The sequence below is a fragment of the Geotrypetes seraphini genome, chromosome 2, assembly GCF_902459505.1.
Source record: "Geotrypetes seraphini chromosome 2, aGeoSer1.1, whole genome shotgun sequence".
Lineage (NCBI taxonomy): Eukaryota > Metazoa > Chordata > Amphibia > Gymnophiona > Dermophiidae > Geotrypetes > Geotrypetes seraphini.
In genome coordinates, this window is record NC_047085.1 from 528,064,648 (window position 1) to 528,086,425 (window position 21,778).

The 21,778-nt window shown below is 41.5% G+C and overlaps 1 protein-coding gene across 2 annotated transcripts in view; it reads left to right on the forward strand.

Moving 5' to 3' along the window:
• AGAP3 (ArfGAP with GTPase domain, ankyrin repeat and PH domain 3) overlaps positions 1-21,778 on the forward strand; it is a 597,692-nt gene that overhangs the window by 518,655 nt on the left and 57,259 nt on the right. For both annotated transcript variants that reach the window (XM_033932747.1, XM_033932746.1), the window contains exons 14-15: positions 3,971-4,125; positions 17,703-17,793. In XM_033932747.1, the coding sequence (XP_033788638.1) occupies positions 3,971-4,125; positions 17,703-17,793 (246 nt within the window). The remainder of the gene's footprint in view (positions 1-3,970; positions 4,126-17,702; positions 17,794-21,778) is intronic.

Consider the following 21,778-nt stretch of genomic DNA (forward strand, 5'->3'; position numbering starts at 1 on the left):
ACTTCTTGGCAGGGGTTTGAGCGCAGACCGTCTGGCATCTGTAGAAGCTTAGCAGTGTCTCACAGGGTGCTGGCTGCCTTTTTGCCTCCCTCTCTTGATTTTGCACATCCATCGGTCCATGGGGGTGGGTGCTCTTTCAGACACCGTGTCCAACTAGAAACCCGAAGATCCAGCATTGGAGAAGATATTCTTGATGAGGCAGTGATTTCTCCCTTTCCAGCTACTGTTGAGGACCGAGGCAGGCTGCATCACATTGCCAGCACAGGTCTCAGTAAGTAAGGCTATTGCATCCTATGAGGTGCATTTGGGGGGTGGGGGCTGAAAAACAAAGAATATCACAGAGGGTTATACCCACAGAGCTCTTATTTCTGTGCCTGGACTGTTTCTGTGGTTTTGAAAAGCCCATCAACTTTTTTTTACTACAAAGTTCTGCCCTTCAGCCTGGCATCCTCTCTTAGAGTATTCACAAAGTGCCTCATAGTTTTGACTCCAGCTTTATGAGCCCAAGGATTCCACAATCAAGTGCTATTTTATTCAGCACTGAGAGGTCGAAGTCGGGTTTTTTTTCAAAATCCTAACTTTAACCCTCTCAAGCTCTAAACTTCATAGGAGTCCTGCTCAACATGATTCAATCCTAACTCAGAAACAACAAGTCCATATAAGCAATAGAAGGAAGTTACTATTGCCTCACATGGCGTCTACAATCCATGGTATTCTCTTCACAAGTGTTCCTTATGGAACACCTTAGTGGTTCCTGGCATCTCACTTCATCAAATTTTTTAGTGGAGGCTATACTCTAAGCACCTATCCACAGCGGCTATTCTCACCCCTTGGAACTCAGAGCAATGTTCATTACTCTGCAGTTTTTTCACTACAGTATCTTCCCTTCAAATTCCCTTTTGTATACACCAAGGAGAAAGTGTGGGGTCTCTGATTCTTATTCGAGAGACCGAAAGGATTGAACCTGACATATTTCAAAAAGCTCTCTGTGTTGAAGGAACACAGAATACTCTGGTGACACACTCAGCAGATTTCTTCACTACATCAGTGGATATCAGGGGTTCTCGGAGCTCCTCACTTCGGTTCCAGACAATCCTCTCTTCATCTTCTAGAGGTAGATGCTTTCCTACTGGGCCCCCAATCTGTAGTCATTGTATTTGACAGCTTGATACCTCCTGGGCAAGAAGAAAATGAGGTTTACTTTATAGAATTTGACCTCCTGTGTATGAAAATAGCCTCACTTGTCTCCTATCACGTATAGTTTTTGAGCAAATCACAAATATTTATAGCCTGAGAAGTCATTGCGCTGATTTAAAGAGTTCCTATACATACTGTTTTCTAGAATTGCTTTGCTGTTGAAGTGTGTTTATTAACAAGATTAAGAGCATCTCTAATTAATGTCCAACAATAGTCGTCCAGCATTGATTAATTCTATCTGCCCTGATAATGTTTCTCCATTGTAGCAATGTCATGGTGAAATCTTTCCCTGTGCTCATCACTAACACTACCAAGATTATCAGGGGGAAAATCCAGATGCAAGTGGAGAAAATGAATTTTTAGTGACATGTTGCATTTGAGATCACAGAATGCTTTAAGCATCGTCTCCACCATTTGGGCATAGTCTGGTACCTTCCTATTCCCCTGAAAATTCTCGATTACATTCTTCAATGCTACACGTAGTGCCTACTTGTTGCCTTTCCATCCTTGAAGGGCTGTATCTACAAGAGATTCCTTGATAGAACACTATCATTCCAAGCAGGCAAATGGAATAAAAGTTTAACCAACTTTATCTCGAACATACTTTCTTACCACTTTCTGCCCCGACTCTCCTGCCCTTCCCCACATTGCAAGTCTGTGGTTTTAACCCGTGGGTTTACAGCGGGTTAAAACCACGGCTCACGAAGTAATAAAAAAATTTTTAAAAAAGTAAAGTTCCTTCAGACTCAAAAAAAATGTTTCAAGCGCAGTGAGCATGTTCAGACCATCTACAGGCAAAGTAGATTGTCTGCGCATGCCCCGGGATCACTGGAGAGCGATTCAGTCTGTTGGGTCGTCATTCCGAACGCCCTCATTTGCATGGATTGGATCAGTCACGGATTTGATCCGATCCATGGCCTTAGTGAATCTAGCCCTTAGTTCAATCTCTCCGCTATGGCCTTATCCTCCCTGAGTGCCCCTTTTGCTCCTTAATCATCCAGCGGTTCCATGGATTCCCTCCCAGGTGTACTTCCTCTTTGAAATTTGATGCAATATCCACAAGTGTAAATTACCAGCAAACTTTTCATCTATGTCAAGCAATTTGCAGACTACCCCGGAAAAATTCTGAGTGGTGTAGAAGGGGTACAAGTGGATCGATATTTTTTTTTTTTTTTTACTCTCATCAAAAATTACAAAGACTAGGGGGACACTTGATAAAGTTACAAAGAAATACTTTAAAAACCAATAGAAGAAAATATTTTTCGCTCAGAGAATAGTTAAGCTCTGGAATGCGTTGCCAGAGGATGTGGTAACAGTGGTTAATGTAGATGGGTTTAAAAAAAAGGTTTGGACAAGTTCCTGAAGGAAATGTCCATAGTCTGCTATTGAGACAGACATAAGAACATAACATAAGAACTGCCATCTCCGGATCAGACCCATGGTCCATCGAGTCCGGCGACCCGCACACGCGGAGGCCCAGTCAGGTATACACCTGATGTAGTTTTAGTCACCCATATCCCTCTATGCCTCTCGTAAGGAGATGTGCATCTAATTTGCCTTTGAATCCTAGCACAGTGGATTCCTTAATAACCTCCTTTGGGAGAGCATTCCAGGCGTCTACCACTCGCTGCGTGAAGCAGAACTTCCTGACATTTGTCCTGGACTTGTCCCCCCTTAGCTTCAAACCATGTCCTCTTGTCCGTGTCGCGTTGGACAATGTAAATAATTTATTTTCCTGCTCTATTTTATCGATGCCTTTCAGCATTTTGAATGTCTCGATCATGTCCCCTCGCAGCCTCCTCTTCTCAAGGGAGAACAGTCCCAGTTTCTTGAGTCGTTCCTCATATTCCAAGTTCTCCATACCTCTTATTAGCTTCGTTGCTCGTCTCTGCACCCTCTCCAGCAGTTTTATATCCTTCTTTAGGTTGGGAGACCAATGTTGGACACAGTATTCCAAGTGTGGTCTGACCATTGCTCTATAAAGCGGCATTATGACTTTCTTCGATCTACTCGTGATTCCTTTCTTTATCATGCCTAACATTCTGTTTGCTTTCTTTGCCGCTGCCGCGCATTGTGCCGATGGCTTCAGGGTCCTATCTATCAGTACACCCAGGTCCTTTTCTTGTTCGCTCTTACCCAGAGTTGCGCCTGACATTCTATACTCGTGTTCCTTATTCTTACTACCTAAATGCATTACTTTGCATTTCTCCACGTTGAACTTCATCTGCCATTTCTCTAACTGATACAAGTCGCTCTGGAGTTCCTCGCTATCCTCCTGCGATCTGATTGCCCTGGGATTGGTAGCATGGAATGTTGCTATTATTTGGGTTTTAACTAGGATTGGCCACTGTGGAAACAAGATGTTGGGCTAGATCTGGGCCTCCAACTCCAACCCTTTGCAGGGCCACATTTTGGATTTGTAGGTACTTGGAGGGCCTTATTAAAGAAATGACAATTTTGCATGAGGTAAAACTCTTTATAGGTTATAAATCTTTCCTTTTGGCTAAGTCTTAATAATAATATTGTCAGTTATAGCTAAGAACCTGTTTTAGTTTACTTTTGCAATTATGATAAACATACTGAGGACCTCAAAATAGGACCTGGCGGGCCATGAGTTTGAGACCACTGGGCTAGATGAACCATTAGTCTGACCCAGCATGGCTATTTTTATGTTGTAAAAGTTAATGATTTGTTTCCCTATTTTCTCTCATTGTGTCAGATAAGGAGTGTCCAAATCTTATAGATCTAATACATGTCAAGTTTTCTTTTTCAGAGCATGAAGAATCGTTTGAATTCATCATTGTGTCCTTGACTGGACAGACCTGGCACTTTGAGGCCTCCGTGTATGAAGAAAGAGAGTTGTGGGTCCAAGCTATTGAAAGCCAGATATTTGCAAGTTTACAGTCCTGTGAAAGCTCCAAGAATAAGGTACATAAGCTATATCCATGCTATATTATCCATGAAGCTCCTAAAAGAATATGAAGGCCCAACTCCTAAAGCAGACTATGGGGCCATCAAGTTTATTTAAGGCTTGATATACCGACCAGCACATGTATCTGGGCGGTTTACAATATCACAAATTAAAAGGTTTACTATAAATAGGTAAAATAAAATAATATGGGGTAAACCTAAAACTATGACAATTGAGATTGATTAGAAACGAGAGGATTTTGGGGGATAGGAAAGTAATTAATTACAATGATAAATAACAATAAAAGGGGTGTAGAGGGAAGGAGGTAACATGAGGAAGATAGGAATATTGCTTCTTAAAAGCATTTTTGTGTGTGTGTGTGTGTTGTTTGTTTTCTCGCTCACTTATTTCCTACTTATTGGTAGGCATCTTTAAAGAGAAAGGTTTTAAGATTTGTTTTAAATTTGATTAGGGAGTCTTCATTGCGAAGATGGAATGGCACTGCGTTCCAAAGAGAAGGTGCAACTACTGAAAAAATGGAATTTCTGGTCCTTTATTGATGGTACTATCAATAGATTTTAATTCGTAGATCTAAGGACCCTAGAAGGAGTATGTGGAGTGAGATATTTGTCTAAAAAGCCAGGAAGATGAGAGGTTTTAATTTTAAAAGTTAGAAGGAGAATTTTATATGTAGTTTGGTGAGAGATGGGTAACCAATGTAACTCCTGGAAGAGTGGCGTAACATGATCATATTTTTTGGCCTTATAAATGAGTTTGATTGCAGTATTTTGGATCAATTGTAATCTACGGATTTCTTTTTGAGTAATATGCCTATCCTGTACATGAGAAAGGATGGCGTGAACTGCATAGTTTGTGATTCTGAGCAGCTAACAAATCAATATATGAAGTTAGTCAGCATCATACAGTAGAAACAAAAGAAAACACACTAATACATAGCCATTAAGAATAAAGGGTTCCCTAAAGAGAATCACCATTAACCCTGTCCTAAAACCCGTTAAGTCCAACTAAGACTACAACTGCCTTGAAAGAATATTCCACCAGGTAGGGATGATCATTGTGAAAGTGCACAAATACTGTCTGTATCTTGTTCACTGAAGGAACATCCAAGGAGGGACATGCCTTAAGTAGCCGAAGGAACAAAGACCACACCTGCTTAAAAATAATGTAAACGCCTAGCGATAATGTATGAAGTGTGTGAATCCCCAGTATTTCAGAAGCACTTTCAAAGGCAGGAGATACCAATCAAAGCAAAATTTTTCCCCACAAATAAGTCAGATTGGACTTGACATTAGTTAGATTGTGAGCCCACCAGGACAAATGGGGAAAATTCATGTAAACCGTTCTGAACTCCACTGGGAGAACTGTATGGAAAATTGAATATATCAATAAATTTAGCACCAAAAGAACCAAGTCCCTGACCCGAGCAGCAACAACTTAAACAGGGAACAGATAACCAACCACTGGAGATAATCAGAGAAGGTTACAAGATAGAGTTCACGCGCCCTTCCTCTGACTGGCCAGCCAGAGAAGGCGGAAAAGGTCCAAGCAGCATTGTGCATACACTCAGGCTTGGGCAGATACTCCATATACTTTGTTGTGCCCAAGAAAGGTTTAAAGGAGTGGAGACCCACCTTGGACCTCAAATGCATCAGTGCTGTCCTGAAAGTTCCTTGGTTTCAGATGGAGACCATTTGGTTTGTCATTGCTTCGGTGGAGCCAGGGGTATTTCTGGCTGCCCTGGATTTGACTGAAACTTACTTTTACATCTCAGTCTTCCCGGAACACAGGAGGTTCATGAGATTCCATGTGTTGGTGGAGAATCACTACCAATTATCAGCAATTCCTTTTGGGCTGGCAACTGTGCCCCAAACTTTCACCAAGGTAATAGTAGTGGTAGCCTCTCCGCATACTTAGACAATTGGCTCATCAAAAGTAGAAAAGGTGGTTGCGGCAGTTGTGGAAAAGAGTCTGGGATGGATTGTGAACTTTTGAAAGATCCACCTAGTTTTGACACAGTTTGTTGAATATCTGGGGGTCTTATTCAACACGGCAGAAGCCATGTCTTTCTTCCAGAAGCACGCAAACATAAGCATCGTGGTCAGATTATAGACCTGTTGGCCAATCAGGCACCTACTGTGTGGCATTACCTTCAAGTCCTGGTGTCAAAAGCAGCCATGATATAGGTGGTGCTCTGGGTGAAGGCAAACATGTGCCCCCTCCTGGATACCTTGTCTCGCTGGTCACCTCAGAGAGACTCCTTACAAATTCCACTTCCTAGGACAATGAATGCCAGAAGCAGCATGAGCTGGTGGCTTTGTCCAGTCTCTAGCAAAATTTGTTATACTGCCAAATCAAACTTCAAGGCGGTGTACAAATAAGGGTTAAAAAACTAAAATACAATTATTAAAAAAAAACATTAAGTTTTAGTTGTCATACAAAGGACTAACGAGATGAACGGACAAACAGGAACATGAGGGAAATGGTAGAACTACGTTATTTAGAGTAAAAGCACAAAAAAAGGAGCTAATGCCAGGTAAGTAAATAAAAATTAGAAAGGTTGCATCCTTAAACAGGTAGTTAAAGAGGTGTCTTCTCGTAAGTAATTTGGTGTAGAGTTCCAGAGGGATGGGGCGGTAACCGAAAAAATGTTTTGAGCGCATCGTATTGATGTGTCTCAAAGATTGAATAGCAAGTAAGTTTTGAGATGTGGAGTGGAGGGACCTTTGAGAAGTGTATGGAATAAGAAGTCTGTTAATGAAATCTGGAAGATTAGTAGCACGGGTTTTAAATGTTAGTAGAAGGATTTTATAGGTTATTCTGTGCTCTATAGGAAGCCAGTGGGCCTTAATTAGAAGCAGTGTAACATGATCGTACTTCTTTGCAATCTGTAAGCGTTTTATTTCCTTCTGGGTTGTGCTTTTATAAAGAGAATTGCAGTAATCAAGATAAGAACATAAAAATTGCCCCTGCTGGATCAGATCAGTGGTCCATCGTGCCCAGCAGGCCGTTCACGTGGCGGCCCTCAGGTCAAAGACCAGCGCCCTAACTGAGACTAGCCCTACCTGCGTACATTCCGGTTCAGCAGGAACTTGTCTAACTTGTCTGAATCCCTGGAGGGTGTTTTCCCCTATGACAGCCTCTGGAAGAGCGTTCCAGTTTTCTACCACTCTCTGGGTGAGGAAGAACTTCCTTAGGTTTGTACAGAATCTATCCCATTTCAACTTTAGAGAGTGCCCTCTTGTTCTCCCTACCTTGGAGAGGGTGAACAACCTGTCTTTATCTACTAAGTCTATTCCCTTCAGTATCTTGAATGTTTCGATCATGTCCCCTCTCAATTTCCTCTGTTTGAAGGAGAAGAGGCCCAGTTTCTCTAATCTTTCGCTGTACGGCAACTCTTCCAGCCCTTTAACCATCTTAGTCGCTCTTCTCTGGACCCTTTCAAGTAGTACCGTGTCCTTCTTCATGTACGGCGACCAGTGCTGGACGCAGTACTCCAGGTGAGGGCACACCATAGCCCGGTACAGCGGCATGATAACCTTTTCCGATCTGTGATGTGATATTACCAGTGAATGAACTAAGATGTTGATGAATGCTGGATCAAGTACTTTAGAGAATGAGTGTATTATACGGAGTCTTTGGAAGCAGCTTCACACTACTGAGCTAATTTGATTATGATAAGTTAGTTTTGCATCGAATGTGACACCTAGTAAGTTTGGCTAAAAAAGGGATATTTGAGATCAAACAATAATTAGACTCTTCTGTGGGACTTATTTTGAAATCTTTGATTGTTGGTATTATAGTAGACTGTTTCCATGCTTGTGGCACAGTTTCTGTGGATAAGCTTGTCTGGCCATCTGACTACAGCAAGGACTTTATATCATAGCAGAGTATTTGGCTTTTATGTATCTGTGATTATTGCATTTGCATTTTATATCAATAAACTACACCATTTTAACTCTTGGAAGTACAGGAATTGGTCCCACATAGTTTGCTTGTGGACATCTATTCTTTTGTGGTACTTAGGTCCATTGCTGTGGGAGTTTGGACCGTCATTGTGGCATTGACCACCCCATAGTGTTGTTTGTTTTTCAAGAAGATAATCTCCATGTCAAGTATATAAACTCTGAAAACGGAGAAAAACATTTCAAGATATACGGTGGAATAATTTCGGAACAGGTCCCTTGGATATTCATTGTGTTTATTACCTTTTGAATATGTGTTGGAAGGGAGAAGCGTGAACATTTGGAGACTGGTAAGTTGGTTTAGTTGTATGAATCGGGGCAGAGGTTCATTTGACTTATTGGGATATTTGATAGAAGATTATCTCGAATTTTGCCGCAAAATATGTGGCAAGTTTTTGTGCTGAGGGTAATTGATTTGTTATTAATTTATCATTCTGTCTTGACGTTGGTGATTTGACAATGGAGTATAGGGCCTCAGAGCTTTTTGCCTTTGAAATATGGTTAGAGTAATGTTTTGTTTTTGTTGATTAATTTGTGTTTTGTAGAATTGTGCATTGATTCCTAGGTCATACTAATGATGGATGCCAATTTCTTCTACTGGGGAACTCTTTGCAGTGGTCACCCAGTTCAAGGACAGTGGACTTCAACTCAACGGAAGTGGTCTGTCAACAGACCTAGAACTTTCAAAAGTGCTGCATGCAAGAAGCATAACTGCTATGTGACTTTGATTTAAATTTGGTTTTGGTTTTGGTTTTAGTTTCTCCCTGTGCCTTCCTGCTCTCCAAGATGCTGCAATAGCAGCAGCCCTCACTCGATCAGCTTAGCCCCGCCCACTAAGGTGACTTCATCTGTTGATGACTATTTCTTGAGCCAATCTTCTCAGCGGTGTGTGCAACCGGCGCGCGACAGAGCACGAACAAGGAGCATGACATGCTCCTTAATGCACTTCTTCATGCGTCTCCAAAGTATGTACCTTTTCATTCATATTTTGTTTTTATTGTCTCATTCCTTAAATCTGGAAAATCTATCATGCATCCCCATGTTATTTATTTGGGATCGTATAAAATAATCACTAGCCAACTAAAAATCGTACAAAATTTGTTTGATTTTTAATTTGAAAAAACACGATCATATCAGTGTATATTATCAAAAGCTTCACTGGCTACCATTTGAGGCTAGAGTGTTATTTAAATTTGGATGCATTTGTTTTAAAGTTTTATTTGGTTTGGCACTGGAGTCTGTCATAGGGGAAAACACCCTCCAGGGATTCAAGACAAAGTTTGACAAGTTCCTGCTGAACCAGAACATATGCAGGAAGGGCTGGTCTCAGTTAGGGCGCTGGTCTTTGACCAGAGGGCCATCGCACGAACGGACTGCTGGGCACGATGGACCACTGGGTCTGACCCAGCAGCGACAATTCATATGTTCTTATGTAATTTCTCCCCATGATTTTACCTGGGCTTCTCTCTTTGTAAATCGCCTTGAACATGTTCTGGAAAAGTGCAATCAACAAATTCTGATTAGATTAGATTCCTATAAGGGCTCATATGGAGCCCTGTTGAGTCCTTCTAAAACTATATTAAGATTCCAAGATGGAAATGTATCTCCAATCGGTGGCTGTAGTCCCAAGAACTTATGTCCATATGGGCTGCTAGCGAAGTTCTCTTCTCTCGGCCCCAGAAGCATGAGAACCCTGCTACTTGAATTTTAATGGACAGCACTGCCAAACCCTTGTCAATGCTCTCTTGGAGGAACGCAAGTACCTATGAGATTGGGGCGTTGCCCAGCTGTAAGTTTTCTCTGTTGCACCAGCACTGAAATGTCTCCCATGCCTTAGCAAACACTGAAACAAACACTGGCCTTTTAGCTCTAAAGAAAGCAGCAATAACTACTTTCGAATATCCTTTTTGAACTAGCACTGCCATAAGACCAAAGCATCCTGGATCTTCTAGGGTCAAAAGTCTGGATGCACCTGGAGTCTCAGACTTTTCTCCTTCTGTAGAAGTACGAGGTCTGCATACCACGGTGCCTCATCTGGAGCTTCAAGGACTACTTTCCTGAGTGATTTGCTATTCGGCGGATCATCCAGCTGTCATGGGCCAGCAGTGAACACGTATAGTAGCTCAGTCTTTGGCAATGGTTGAACTAGGGAGTCTAGCTCTGCCCGTCTGGGTTCATATCTTCGGCTGAAGAACTGAGTCGTCAAGAGATTGAACGCAGAAATCGCCTGCAGGTATGCTTGTACCCAACAGAACAATGCTTTTGCCTCCTGCCAGAGCAGAGCACTCCTGGTATCTCCCTGCCTGTTGATATAGGTCAATGAAGTGACATTGTTGGAGAAGACTCTGACTGCTTTGCCCTCCAGTAAAGACTGCAGTTGGTGCTGCGCCAGACGAACGACTTGCAGTTAAAGTTATTTTATTTGATATACCGCCAATATTAACAAAAAAAGTCAAATCAAAGCGGTTAACAATAGATAAAAATCAAAGGGAAATAATTTAAAAAACAATACAACAGGGAAATGTATACTGTACAATTAACAATACTAGATACAAAATGACAATCAAGGGCAGGAAAGGTTTACAATATCAAGAGGTAAGAATAAATAAGGTAAAAATAGGAGGATAGGAGGGAAAAAAAGCGAGAAGAAGAAAGCAAAGGAAGAACTAAACTGAAGTGTTAAGAACTAGGGTCAAATGCCAGTTTGAAATAATAGGCTTTCAAATGTGATTTAAGAGATTTTTCTGTGTGCAGATATAGCGGAAGGGAGTTCCAGAGCTTTAAATGTCTAGAATCTGTAAATGTCTAGAAAAAGCTGCCTAATTGATGGGATGGTCTGTAAGGATTGATTGGAGGAACACAGCTCCCTTCTAGGAGAGAATGGAACCAGATGAGAAAACAAAAATAGAGGAGAACCAGAATCCAGTATCTGAAAAGTAAGTAGGTTATATTTATAAAGAATCCTGAAGGAGAGGGGGAAGCATGTGCTCAGTTTTGAGAAGTGGAGTAATATGGTCGAATTTTGAGCGATGGTAGAGAAGCTGAAGTGCAGTCATAAGAACATAAGTAATGCCTCTGCTGGGTCAAACCAGCTGGGTCCATCATGCTCAGCAGTCCTCTCACGTGGCGGCCCATCAGGTCCAGGACCTGTATAGTAATCCTCTATCTATACCCTTCTATCCCCTTTTCCTTCAGGAAATCATCCAATCCCTTCTTGAACCCCAATACCGTACTCTGTCCTATCACACCCTCTGGAAACGTATTCCAGGTGTCCACCATCCGTTGGGTGAAGAAGAACTTCCTAGCATTGGTTTTGAATCTGTCCCCTTTTAATTTTTCCAAATGCCCTCTCGTTCATGTAGTCTTCAAAAGTTTGAAGAATCTGTCCCTCTCCACTTTCTCTATGCCCTTCATGATCTTGTAAGTCTATCATATCCCCTCTAAATCTCCGCTTCTCCAGGGAAAAGAGCCCCAGTTTCTCCAATCTTTCAGCGTATAAAAGATTTTCCATACCCTTTATCAAGCGTGTCGCTCTCTTCTGAACCCTCTCAAGTATTGCCATATCCTTCTTTAGGTACGGCGACCAATATTGGACGCAGTAGTCCAGATGCGGGCACACCATTGCCCGATACAACGGCAGGATAACTTCTTTCGTTCTGGTTGTAATACCCTTCTTGATTATACCTAGCATTCTATTCGCTTTCTTAGCGGCCGCTGCACTGTGCCGACGGCTTCATTGTCTTGTCCACTATTACCCCCAAGTCTCTTTCTTGGGTACTCTCACTCAGTGACAGCCCTCCCATCGTGTAGCTGTACCTCGGGTTTCTGTTTCCTACGTGCAAGACTTTACATTTCTCTACATTAAACTTCATCTGCCATCTCGTCACCCACTCCCCTAGTTTGTTCAGGTGCCTTTGTAAATCTTCGCAGTCTTCTATAGTCCTAGCCCCATTAAATAATTTGGTGTCGTCTGCGAATTTTATTACTTCGCACTTCGTTCCTGTTTCTAGCTCATCAAATATAATAAAGAGCTAGCCGCGCATGCGCACTCCTATTTGTGTGTTCTGTGCGCTGTAGGTCTGTGGCCGAAGGAGTGCGCGTGCGCACTATTATGTCACCAGCCTATCGCCTCCACAAGCCGGAGCGCAGCCAGACGACAATCTCCGTTCCTCCTGCCGCCGATGATCTCCGTTCCTCCTTTGCTGCCCACCACCTTCTCTTCCCACGGGCCCGAATGGCAATTCCAGCAGCGTGTGCATCAGTCTTCACACGCTGCTTTGGGCCCTTCTACTGCCCTGATTTGCTCTGCTCTGATGATATCATCAGGGACATGCCAGAGTAAATCAGGGCAGTAGAAGGGCCCGAAGCAGCGTGTGGAGACTGATGCAAGCGCTGCTGGAATCACCACCTTTGTAGTCCGGACCTCGGGAAGGGAAGGGGGGGGTAGAGGAAACGCTAATGCTGCTGCACAGGGAACTGGTGGGGGGGAGGGAAATGGAGGGGGAGGGAATGCTGCTTTGGACAGACAGACAGAGGGAGGAAGGGAAACACAAAGAAAATAAGAAAGACACAGGGGCAGGTGCACAGGGAACTGGTGTGGGGGGAGGGAAATGGAGGGGGATGGAATGCTGCTTTGGACAGACAGACAGAGGGAGGAAGGGAGACAGAAAGAAAAGAAGAAAGACACAGGGGCAGGGAGATACACAGAAAGACAGACAGGCAAAGGGGGCCAGGGACAGAGACAGACAGAAAGGACAGCGGGAGCCGCGTCAGGAGGGGTGCGGGATGTGGCAGTGGGAACTTTTCCAATGGGTGCAACTAGGCGGCTGTCGGGAACCTCTGATCAGGGGCAGAGCAAGGTAAGAGTATCATAGGGATAAGAAGGAGGAGGGGGGATAAAAAAGGAAGAGATGCTGATGGACAGGGGGGGTGAAGAAAAAGGAACGGAGGACTAATGTTGGACAGGGGGAGAAGGAAAGAGGTGCTGATGGACAGGGGGGAGGTAAAACAAAGGGAGAAGGGCTGCTGCTGCATAAGGAGAGCAGTGAAGGGGTGGTGGTGGACACAGGGGAGGTAAAAGGAAGGGAAAATGGACAGGGGAAGCAGGCAAGGGGTGGTGATGGACAGCCAAGGAAAAAGAAAGGCAGAAAGAAAGAAAGCGGCTAAGGAGAGAGAGAGAAAGAAAGAAAGACAGACACACACACATATGTTCTAGCACCCGTTAATGTAATGGGCTTAAAGACTAGTTTATAAATACATTGAATAGCAGCGGTCCAAGCACCGACCCCTGCGGAACACCACTCGTGACCCTCCTCCAGTCCAAGTAGTGGCCCTTCACTCCTACCCTCTGCTTCCTACCCGCCAACCGATTCCTGATCCATCTGTGTACGTCTCCTTCCACCCCATGGTTCTTCAGTTTCCGAAGTAGGCGTTCATGGGGTCCCTTGTCAAAGGCTTTTTGGAAGTCTTAAGTATACGATGTCTATGGGGTCCCCTTTGTCCATCCGTTTGTTAATTCCTTCGAAGAAGTGCAATAAGTTCATCAGGCATGATCTTCCCTTGCAGAATTCATGTTGGCTTGTTATCATAAGTTTATTCCTTTCTATATGCTCCTCAATGCTATCTTCTATCAGTGCTTCCGCCATTTTCCCCGGGACCGAGGTCAGGCTTTTGTACTAGTTTGAGTCGACGCAGTTGGTACTGTGAAAGTCCAACTAGTAATGAATTGCAATAATCCAAGGGAGAGAAACCCCAATTTAGAAGAAGGCAATTCCTTCAGTTGAAGCCAAAGGCCTTGGCAGTGGGAATAAACTTCTTCCTCAAATTTCCTTGCAAATGTTTAATAACCTTTGCAAGTGACAAATATGTGTTTATGGACCTTCTTCAATTAGAAGAATTTCTTAAATATAAGCCCGTATTGAAAGTTTTTCTTTTTGGTTGAGGGCAATTAGTGACAAATGGAAAATAAATGGCCGATATGCCTGACCTTGATGGACATTGATAGTTGATTTGTTCTTATATATTTTCTTTTTTAGTGAGTACTTAGCGGCTCTCATAATGTGGACTGTATCATTGAAAAAGAGAGATTTTATTTTCAAGGTTTATAAAAAATTTGATTACTCACCTATTAACATTCTAGGCGATATACAACACAATGAAATTGAGGGTATCAAAATTTAAATAATTAACGAGAACTAAAACATGGACAAGACCCACAGACAGACGGAAAACAAGAGGGTTGAGGGTGAAATACAATAATTTTAGAAAAGAAGACAGTTAAGGATAACACAAAGGGGTAGGAGAAAATTAGTTGAGAGCTGCCTTTTCATAGATTGTAAAAGAGACCTGAATTATGGAGCAAAAGCGTCTCAGTAGAGGAAGCTTTTTAATGCTCCTTTAAATTTATCAATATTTGATTCCTCCCTCAGGTAAGAGGAAAAGAAGTTCCAGATTTGGGGTGCTGTAAATGTGAGATGAATGGGGCAAAATTAGCAAAGTATTTTTTTAAGTAGGAATGGAGAAATAACCACTGCTTTACATCCTTCTATGTTGAGTGATTGAATGATTTTTTGAAGCTCATTATTTGAAGGGATTGTAAAGTTAGAGAAGGTAGAACATAAGGAAATATTATCGTCATCAGAAGGGTCATTGCTAGGGGGGCCTTGGTTGACCAAGTCTTGTCGAATGGCGTTGATTTTATTCTGAAAGAAATCAGCAAGAATCAGGGCTGCAGGGTAACTGTTGGAAAGAAGTGGTTGCTTTGATTTAAAGTTAGTGAATTTTTTAAGGGTGGCATATAGCATTGAAGAATTTTTGGCTTTCCCTATACATTTGCTGAAATATTGTTTCTTTGCAAGATTGATTGAAGTTTTATAGTGTTGTGAGTGTTCTTTGTATTTTTGAAGATTGAAGAAAGTGGGACTGGAGCGCCATTTGCGCTCAAAAGAGCGGAGCTGACGTTTGAGAAGAAGTAGGAGTTAAACCAATGATTCTTTTGTTTTTTTAATAGAGATAACGCGCAAAATTGATAAGAAATGTTCGGCATGTCTCTTCCCAGATAGAGATTTGATTTTCCAGTGGGAGGTTGTCTAGGTTGGTTAAGTTAAGATGGAAAGAAGAAGCAATGGTTGAGGAATCAATTTTGCTGAAGTCTTTGGCAAGAACTATTTTGGGCATAACAGAAATAGAGTGAATGGAATGAAAGAGATGTTGAGATGAAAAAATGATTGGTCCAAGGAACTTGGGATATAAAGGGTTTTATTCTCTTCTTGTATTTTGTTTTCTTATACGGTTGGATATCTCTGTATTTTGTTATGTGAGAAATGACCAGTGAGTATAGGAGGATTCGCAAAGAATTCCAATTTAACAGTGACCAAACCGAGTGGAGCTGATGAAGCCGTAGAAAAGAAGAAGCTACTTTTGAAATATGAGAGTGGAACGACAAAGTGAAGTCCAATGTGACCTTAATTTTTGTTGCATAAACAAATAAAGCTAGGGAGGTGTGGTTTGGTGCCCGTACATAGGCGACCCTAATACACACGCTTGAATTTTTTCCCGCAGTTGCCAGAAGACCGCTGATGAGTGAGGAAGTGTAAGTGAGCAATGTCGGATTTTCGTTTTTGACAAAATATCAGAAAAAGTTAAACAACACTACTGCATAAAATTTTGTGTATAGCTTGAAAATTCCCAAGTGGAAACGATCCGCAAGATTCAATAGGCCTTCGGGGACGAAGCAATTGACACCACACAAATAAAGGAGTGGTACAACCGTTTCAGAGATGGCCGCATATCAGTGGAGAGTAAATCATGTTCTGGTATGCCCTCAACATCCAGAAATGCGATCGTCATTGACAAAGTGAGGACGCTGGTGATGCAGGATCATCGAATCATGATCAGAGAACTTGTAGACGAGGCGAGTATCAGCGTTGGATCCGTTCATTCCATTTTGAATGAGGATTTGGGCTTCAGGAGAATTTCAGCGAAGTTCGTGCCAAAGCTGCTAACGATTGCGCAGAAACAACTCCATAAGATCGCACAGGACATGCTGGAGACTGTGAACAGTGATCCCAACTTCCTCAGCACAGTGATCACTGGTGATGAGGCCTGAGTTTATGAGTATGACCTAGAAACCAAGTTGATGTCATCATAATGGAAGCATTCAACATCCCCGAGGCCAGCAATGTTAAAGTCATGCTGACCGTCTTCTTTGACTCCAGTGACGTGATTCATCACGAATACGCACCACACGGCCCAAGCATCACCAGGGGGTACTGCGTCGCCTTCATAACACTGTGAGATGCAAACGGACAGACTTGTGGGCAATTGGAAGCTCCATCACGATAATGCACCTGCCCATTCTTCACATTTTTCAAACACAACACACCTGTGATTCCTCCGGCTCCCTCCGTCTGACTTCTGGCTTTTCCCTAAGCTGAAAATGCCCCTGAAAGGGACCAGATTTCAGTCAAGAGAAGACATCATGCAGAATGCGACGGAGTAGTTGCGAGCAATCTCAAAAGAGGCATTCCGACCGTTGGAAGAAGTGTGTGGCAGCCCAAGGGGAGATTAGTATAAGATGGTTGTATCTGAATATGAGTATTTTTTATGAATAAAGGTCTGATAATCTCTTTGTAACATATTTTAACTGTAGGCAAAATTCTATGTAGTAATATGCTGCTTGTGACCTGCCTAGAACCTAAATTAAACAGTCTCTTGCTTGTTTAATGTACAGTGTTGTATGCATCTGGTAGCACTATAGAAATAAGAATTAGTAGTAATAATTACTGAGGATTCAGTGGGATATAGGATAACATATCATATTAAACATCGCAGTGTCAGCCACTGCATCAATGATTTTATGAGAATACTAAAAAGAAATGTTAAGACCTTTCATTTTAACACCCACCAGACAGGACTTAAGAAAGATCTTGATTTATAAAACCCTCTCACCATCTCTCCCTTTTCTCACCTTACCCACCCCTCCCTCTTCCTGTGAGACTGTCACTGAAATGCTTTTTTGTTTCTCTTATACATGTCATCATTTCCTTCTTTCTGATCTGAAGATGCAACAAATCCATTCAGTTGGTCCCTTGATTTATTTTGTTTTGTTTCTATATATTACCTAGAAATATTTTCCATGTTATAATGTGCGAACCAAACTATCTTCAGAAGAAACAGGATGTGATACAGTATTTCTGGCCTAATTCTATAAATAGTAGTAAAAATGACATTTAAATAACAGCTTGTAGCGGGAAGAGGGGGGGATTGTTATCACCAACTTTTTGGCCCTGTCTTTAGAACCGAATGTCTTCAGGGCTTGAAGTTCACTTTCTTTCCTAGCAGAGGTGATGGGAACAAATACTTCTTTCCAAAGTAAAATTTCAGGTAATGGGGAAAGGGCAGGGGACTGTCAGGAAGGGGCTAGCAGCAAAGAAAGGTTTGGAGCTAGGAGTAAGTAGTCTGTTAAGAAAGTTACATAAAGGCCTGGAAACATGATGTTGGAAGTTTAGGAATGAGGCAGGAGCCAAGTACCCTTAATACTTGTTTCAGAGATCCTGGGCACTAACTATGCCAGCACACAGCTCTTTTTCTCTTTTGCTGCTGTATTTCAGGCTCGGATTGGCAGCCAGAGTGATGCATTCGCCATACAGTCGATTCGCAACGTGCGAGGCAACGGCTTCTGTGTTGACTGTGATTCTCCAAGTGAGTAAAAGGGACTGGGATGAATTCAGAAAGGCAAGATGAATGAGAAGAGAGAGAGGAACAGTAACTTTATGAAACTTTCTGACCTGTGATACTTTTTTACTGGACCAACCACTCAGGTTCTTTCAGGCAACATCATCTGGTTCCCTCTAAACCAGGGGTTATCAAGCCAGTCAGATTATCGGGATATCCATAGTATGCGTGAGATAGATTTGCATACAGTAAAGGGAGGGCATGCATATATATTCATTGTGGGTATCCTGAGAACCAGAACTCTTTTCAAAAAGACTAACACTAGAGGATGCTCCAGTTAAGGAAATGTCATCTTTCTGTCACAGCTGACACGGCTTGGCATAAATTCCTCTGGCACAACCAATCCCATTTCCCACCTATGATAGCAATCCTCATTCCGCCATAGCATCTCTTACTGGCTTTCACTTTTCCTGAAGTACTTTGTCTTACTAGCAATCTGCCCCTTCCCTTTCCCCCCTCCCTCTTCTGTTTGTCTTTGTAAAGTTCAGGCTAGCTATGATTTACCTAGAACAGAGGGAAGAAGGACTTGAATGGAATTAAAACAGCAAGGTTTGTCTGGATGTATAATTCACACAGGCAAAATAAGAAAAGATCAAATGTCACTGCACATCAATTAACAAGAAAACCAACAAAGGAATAGTTCAAAATTGGTAATAACAGAAGAGAGAGAAAGAGATAATGGTTTCTGTGGATGTACAGACTTAGATAGGCCATTTGGCCTTTATCTGCCATCATTTTTCTATCTTAGTTCAATCAATTATATTATCTCGTCTTGATTACTGTAACACTATCTACCTCAGCATTACAAAAATTTGTCTTCATAGATTACAATTAATTCAGAATACTGCTGCAAAGCTGATCTTTGGAAAATGTAAATTTGACCTTTGCTTCAGAGTCTTCATTGGCTCCCGGTTTATTTTAGAATTCAATTTAAATGCACTTGTATTTCTTTTAAAATTCTACATGGTATCTTTAATCCTCTTATTCCTTTATTTTGGAACGTTTACCGATTCTCCTTTATCCAACAATTTAAACTCTCCCTTCCTTCTAAAAAAAGGATTAAAGGAATCAAGATCTTCAGTCAATCTTTGGTCTTTAAATTCTCTCAACTCTGGAATGATCTCCCCTTTTTTTAAGGAGTTCCAGTTTGTTTCCGTAAATCTTAAAAAATTACTCTATTTGCCAAACATTTTGAAAACTAATTCTTTTGAAATTTTGCTATTATCTTCTATCACCCCCAAAAGAACAACCAGAAATCGCAACCTCTTTGCCTATCTGGACAGAACTTTTAAGTTTCAAGCTAATAGACAACAATCCTGGCTAAGCAACTTCATTGATAAAGCCAGATCGACTTACGTGCTTTCCGGAAAGAAATTAAGACCGCTCTGTTCAGTAGATTTATTACCTAGTTAGACAACTCCCTCCTTTTTTAAAGCTAATACTCATCATGTTGATAATAATAATAACTTTATTTTTGTATAGAGCACTGCGTATTCTCTCTAATTGTATCTGTATTCACTGAACATTCAGTGACTTCCTCACCAACTGTATTCTGAAATTCGCTGGCTATCCAGCCCCCTTCACTGTAACATGTTAATATAATATTGTAACATACAAATATTATAATTCTCACTGGCTACCCATACAAGCACGAATCCAATTCAAATTCTACTGCCTGATATTCAAAGCATTACACGGCTCTTCCCCCTCCTATCTAAACAACCGCTTAAACCAAATCTCCACCTCAAGACACAGAAGAACCTCGAACCCTTTCGCCTTCCCTCCACTCAAAGGCACACATCGCAAGAAAATGTTTGACAACCTTCTGGCAACACAAGCAGCAAAAATCAACCATTCCATCTCCAATCTTATGACAATATCAGACAACCTCAAAACATTCAGAAAAGAAATCAAAACCCTGCTTTTCAAAAAATTCATCCAAATATCTTAACCCCTCCTCTTTTACCTCCAGAAGATTCACCTACCTTCAAATAACCTTCCCCCAAATTACCCACCTTAACACCTTCCAATTAAACAAATACCATCAATAGATTGTAACCTACCCTCTCTAACTGCATTCCATATGTATTTTTCATACAGTTCTTCACTGTCAGTTTAATTTCCATCCTATAAGTTCACATAGAATTTTTCTTTTTTCAACCATCTTTATTTTCTCTTCTTTATTAATTTCCAGGTACTTTAGTTAGATTGTGAGCCTTCGGGACAGTAAGGGAATTTTTAAGTACCTTCTTACTTCTCATTTATAATCTTAATGTATATTTTCTTCAAACCGCTTAGAACCTAACGGATGTAGCGGTATATAAGAAATAAATTACATATTCTGTACTCTATAATCACTGACTGCTCAGTGACATCTTTCCCTATTTGTACACTGTAATTCGCTGATTGTACAGCTCTCTTCACTGTGAACCGCCTAGATGTCGCAAGATTATGGCGGTATAGAAAAGTTATTATTACAGTGGAACCTCAGTTTGCGAGTAACCTGGTTTGCGAGTGTTTTGCAAGACGAGCAAAACACTCAGCAAACTTTTGACTCGCAAACCGAGCACTGCTCCAACAACATGCGCACCACGTACAAGCACGCAGGACGTCCTGCGTGCTTGTACATGGTGCGCGTGTTGTTGGAGCGGCACCGGCTTGACGGGGGAGTGCAGAGGTCCTGCGCATGTGTTTGGAGGATGGCCGGCTTGAATCGGGAGGTGCTGGTTAAGGCAAAGGCATCGCCAAAGAGTGAGGAGAGCTGCATGGGGACCCCGGGGAAAGGAAACCACCACGCTACAAGGGCTGCAGCACCCACAGACAGTAACCCACCCACCCCTGGGCCACCATAGTAAACCTTGGTTGTGGAACGAATTGTTTCAGTTTACATTGTGGCCTATGGGGACATGTGCTTTGATATACGAGTACTTTGGATTACGAGCATGCTTCTGGAACGAATTATGCTCGTAAACCAAGGTACCACTGTATTTATTATTTGTAAATCATTCCCTGTTTGTTTAATTGCTGTAAACCGAGTCGAGCCTTCTCAGAATGATGACTCGGTATACAAAGTTAAGCTTTAGTTTCGTTCCTTTTCCCTAACAGGGTTCTGAGGCTTTTCCTACCTTCTGCTACTGCATTTTTCCTTAAGTTCACAGCTATATTTGAGATATAAATAGTGGAGTTCCCTAGGGGTCTATGTTGGGACCACTACTTTTTAACATATTTATCAATGATCTAGAGAAGATAATTAACTAGTCAGATAATTAAATTTGCTGATGACACAAAGTTGTTAAATCAAGTTTCAAGTTTATTAAAAAATTTTAAACCGATTAATCAGGTTTCTAAGCGGTGTACAATATAAAATTTACATAAAAACAGATTAAAATTCAGGGATACTAGACAAAACCAAAGTGGCTTAGTAAAACACATAATAAGACATATGGACTTACTTCAAACAATAGGAAAGAAAAGGAAGAATTACAATCGTGAAAGAAAAAGCAAAACAAAAAAAGGAAAAAACAATAGGTTAGGGTAAAAAGTGATAAAATTTGTTTGTTTTTTCCTTAAGAGGACAGTTATTGTCCAATGGCATCCTGGAACTAAAATGTTTTTAGTTTTGATTTGAATTGTTTTATTTTGGATTCACTGCGCAAATGATTGGGCAGTGAATTCCAGAGAGTAGGGGCAATGACAGCAAAGTTATTAGAATGCAACGTGTTGATTAATTTTAAAGAAGGTATGACAAGAGGATTTTGTGACATTGAACGAAGAATTATAAGGAATTAAAAGTCTGTTAATGAACTCCGGTTAGTTATTTAATCTTGTTGTAAAGGTGAAAAGTAAGAGGATTGTGAAAAATTGTAAGAGGACCATGTGAGACTGGAAGACTGAGCATCAAAATGGCAGATGACGTTTAATGTCTGCAAATGCAAAGTGATGCATGTGGGAA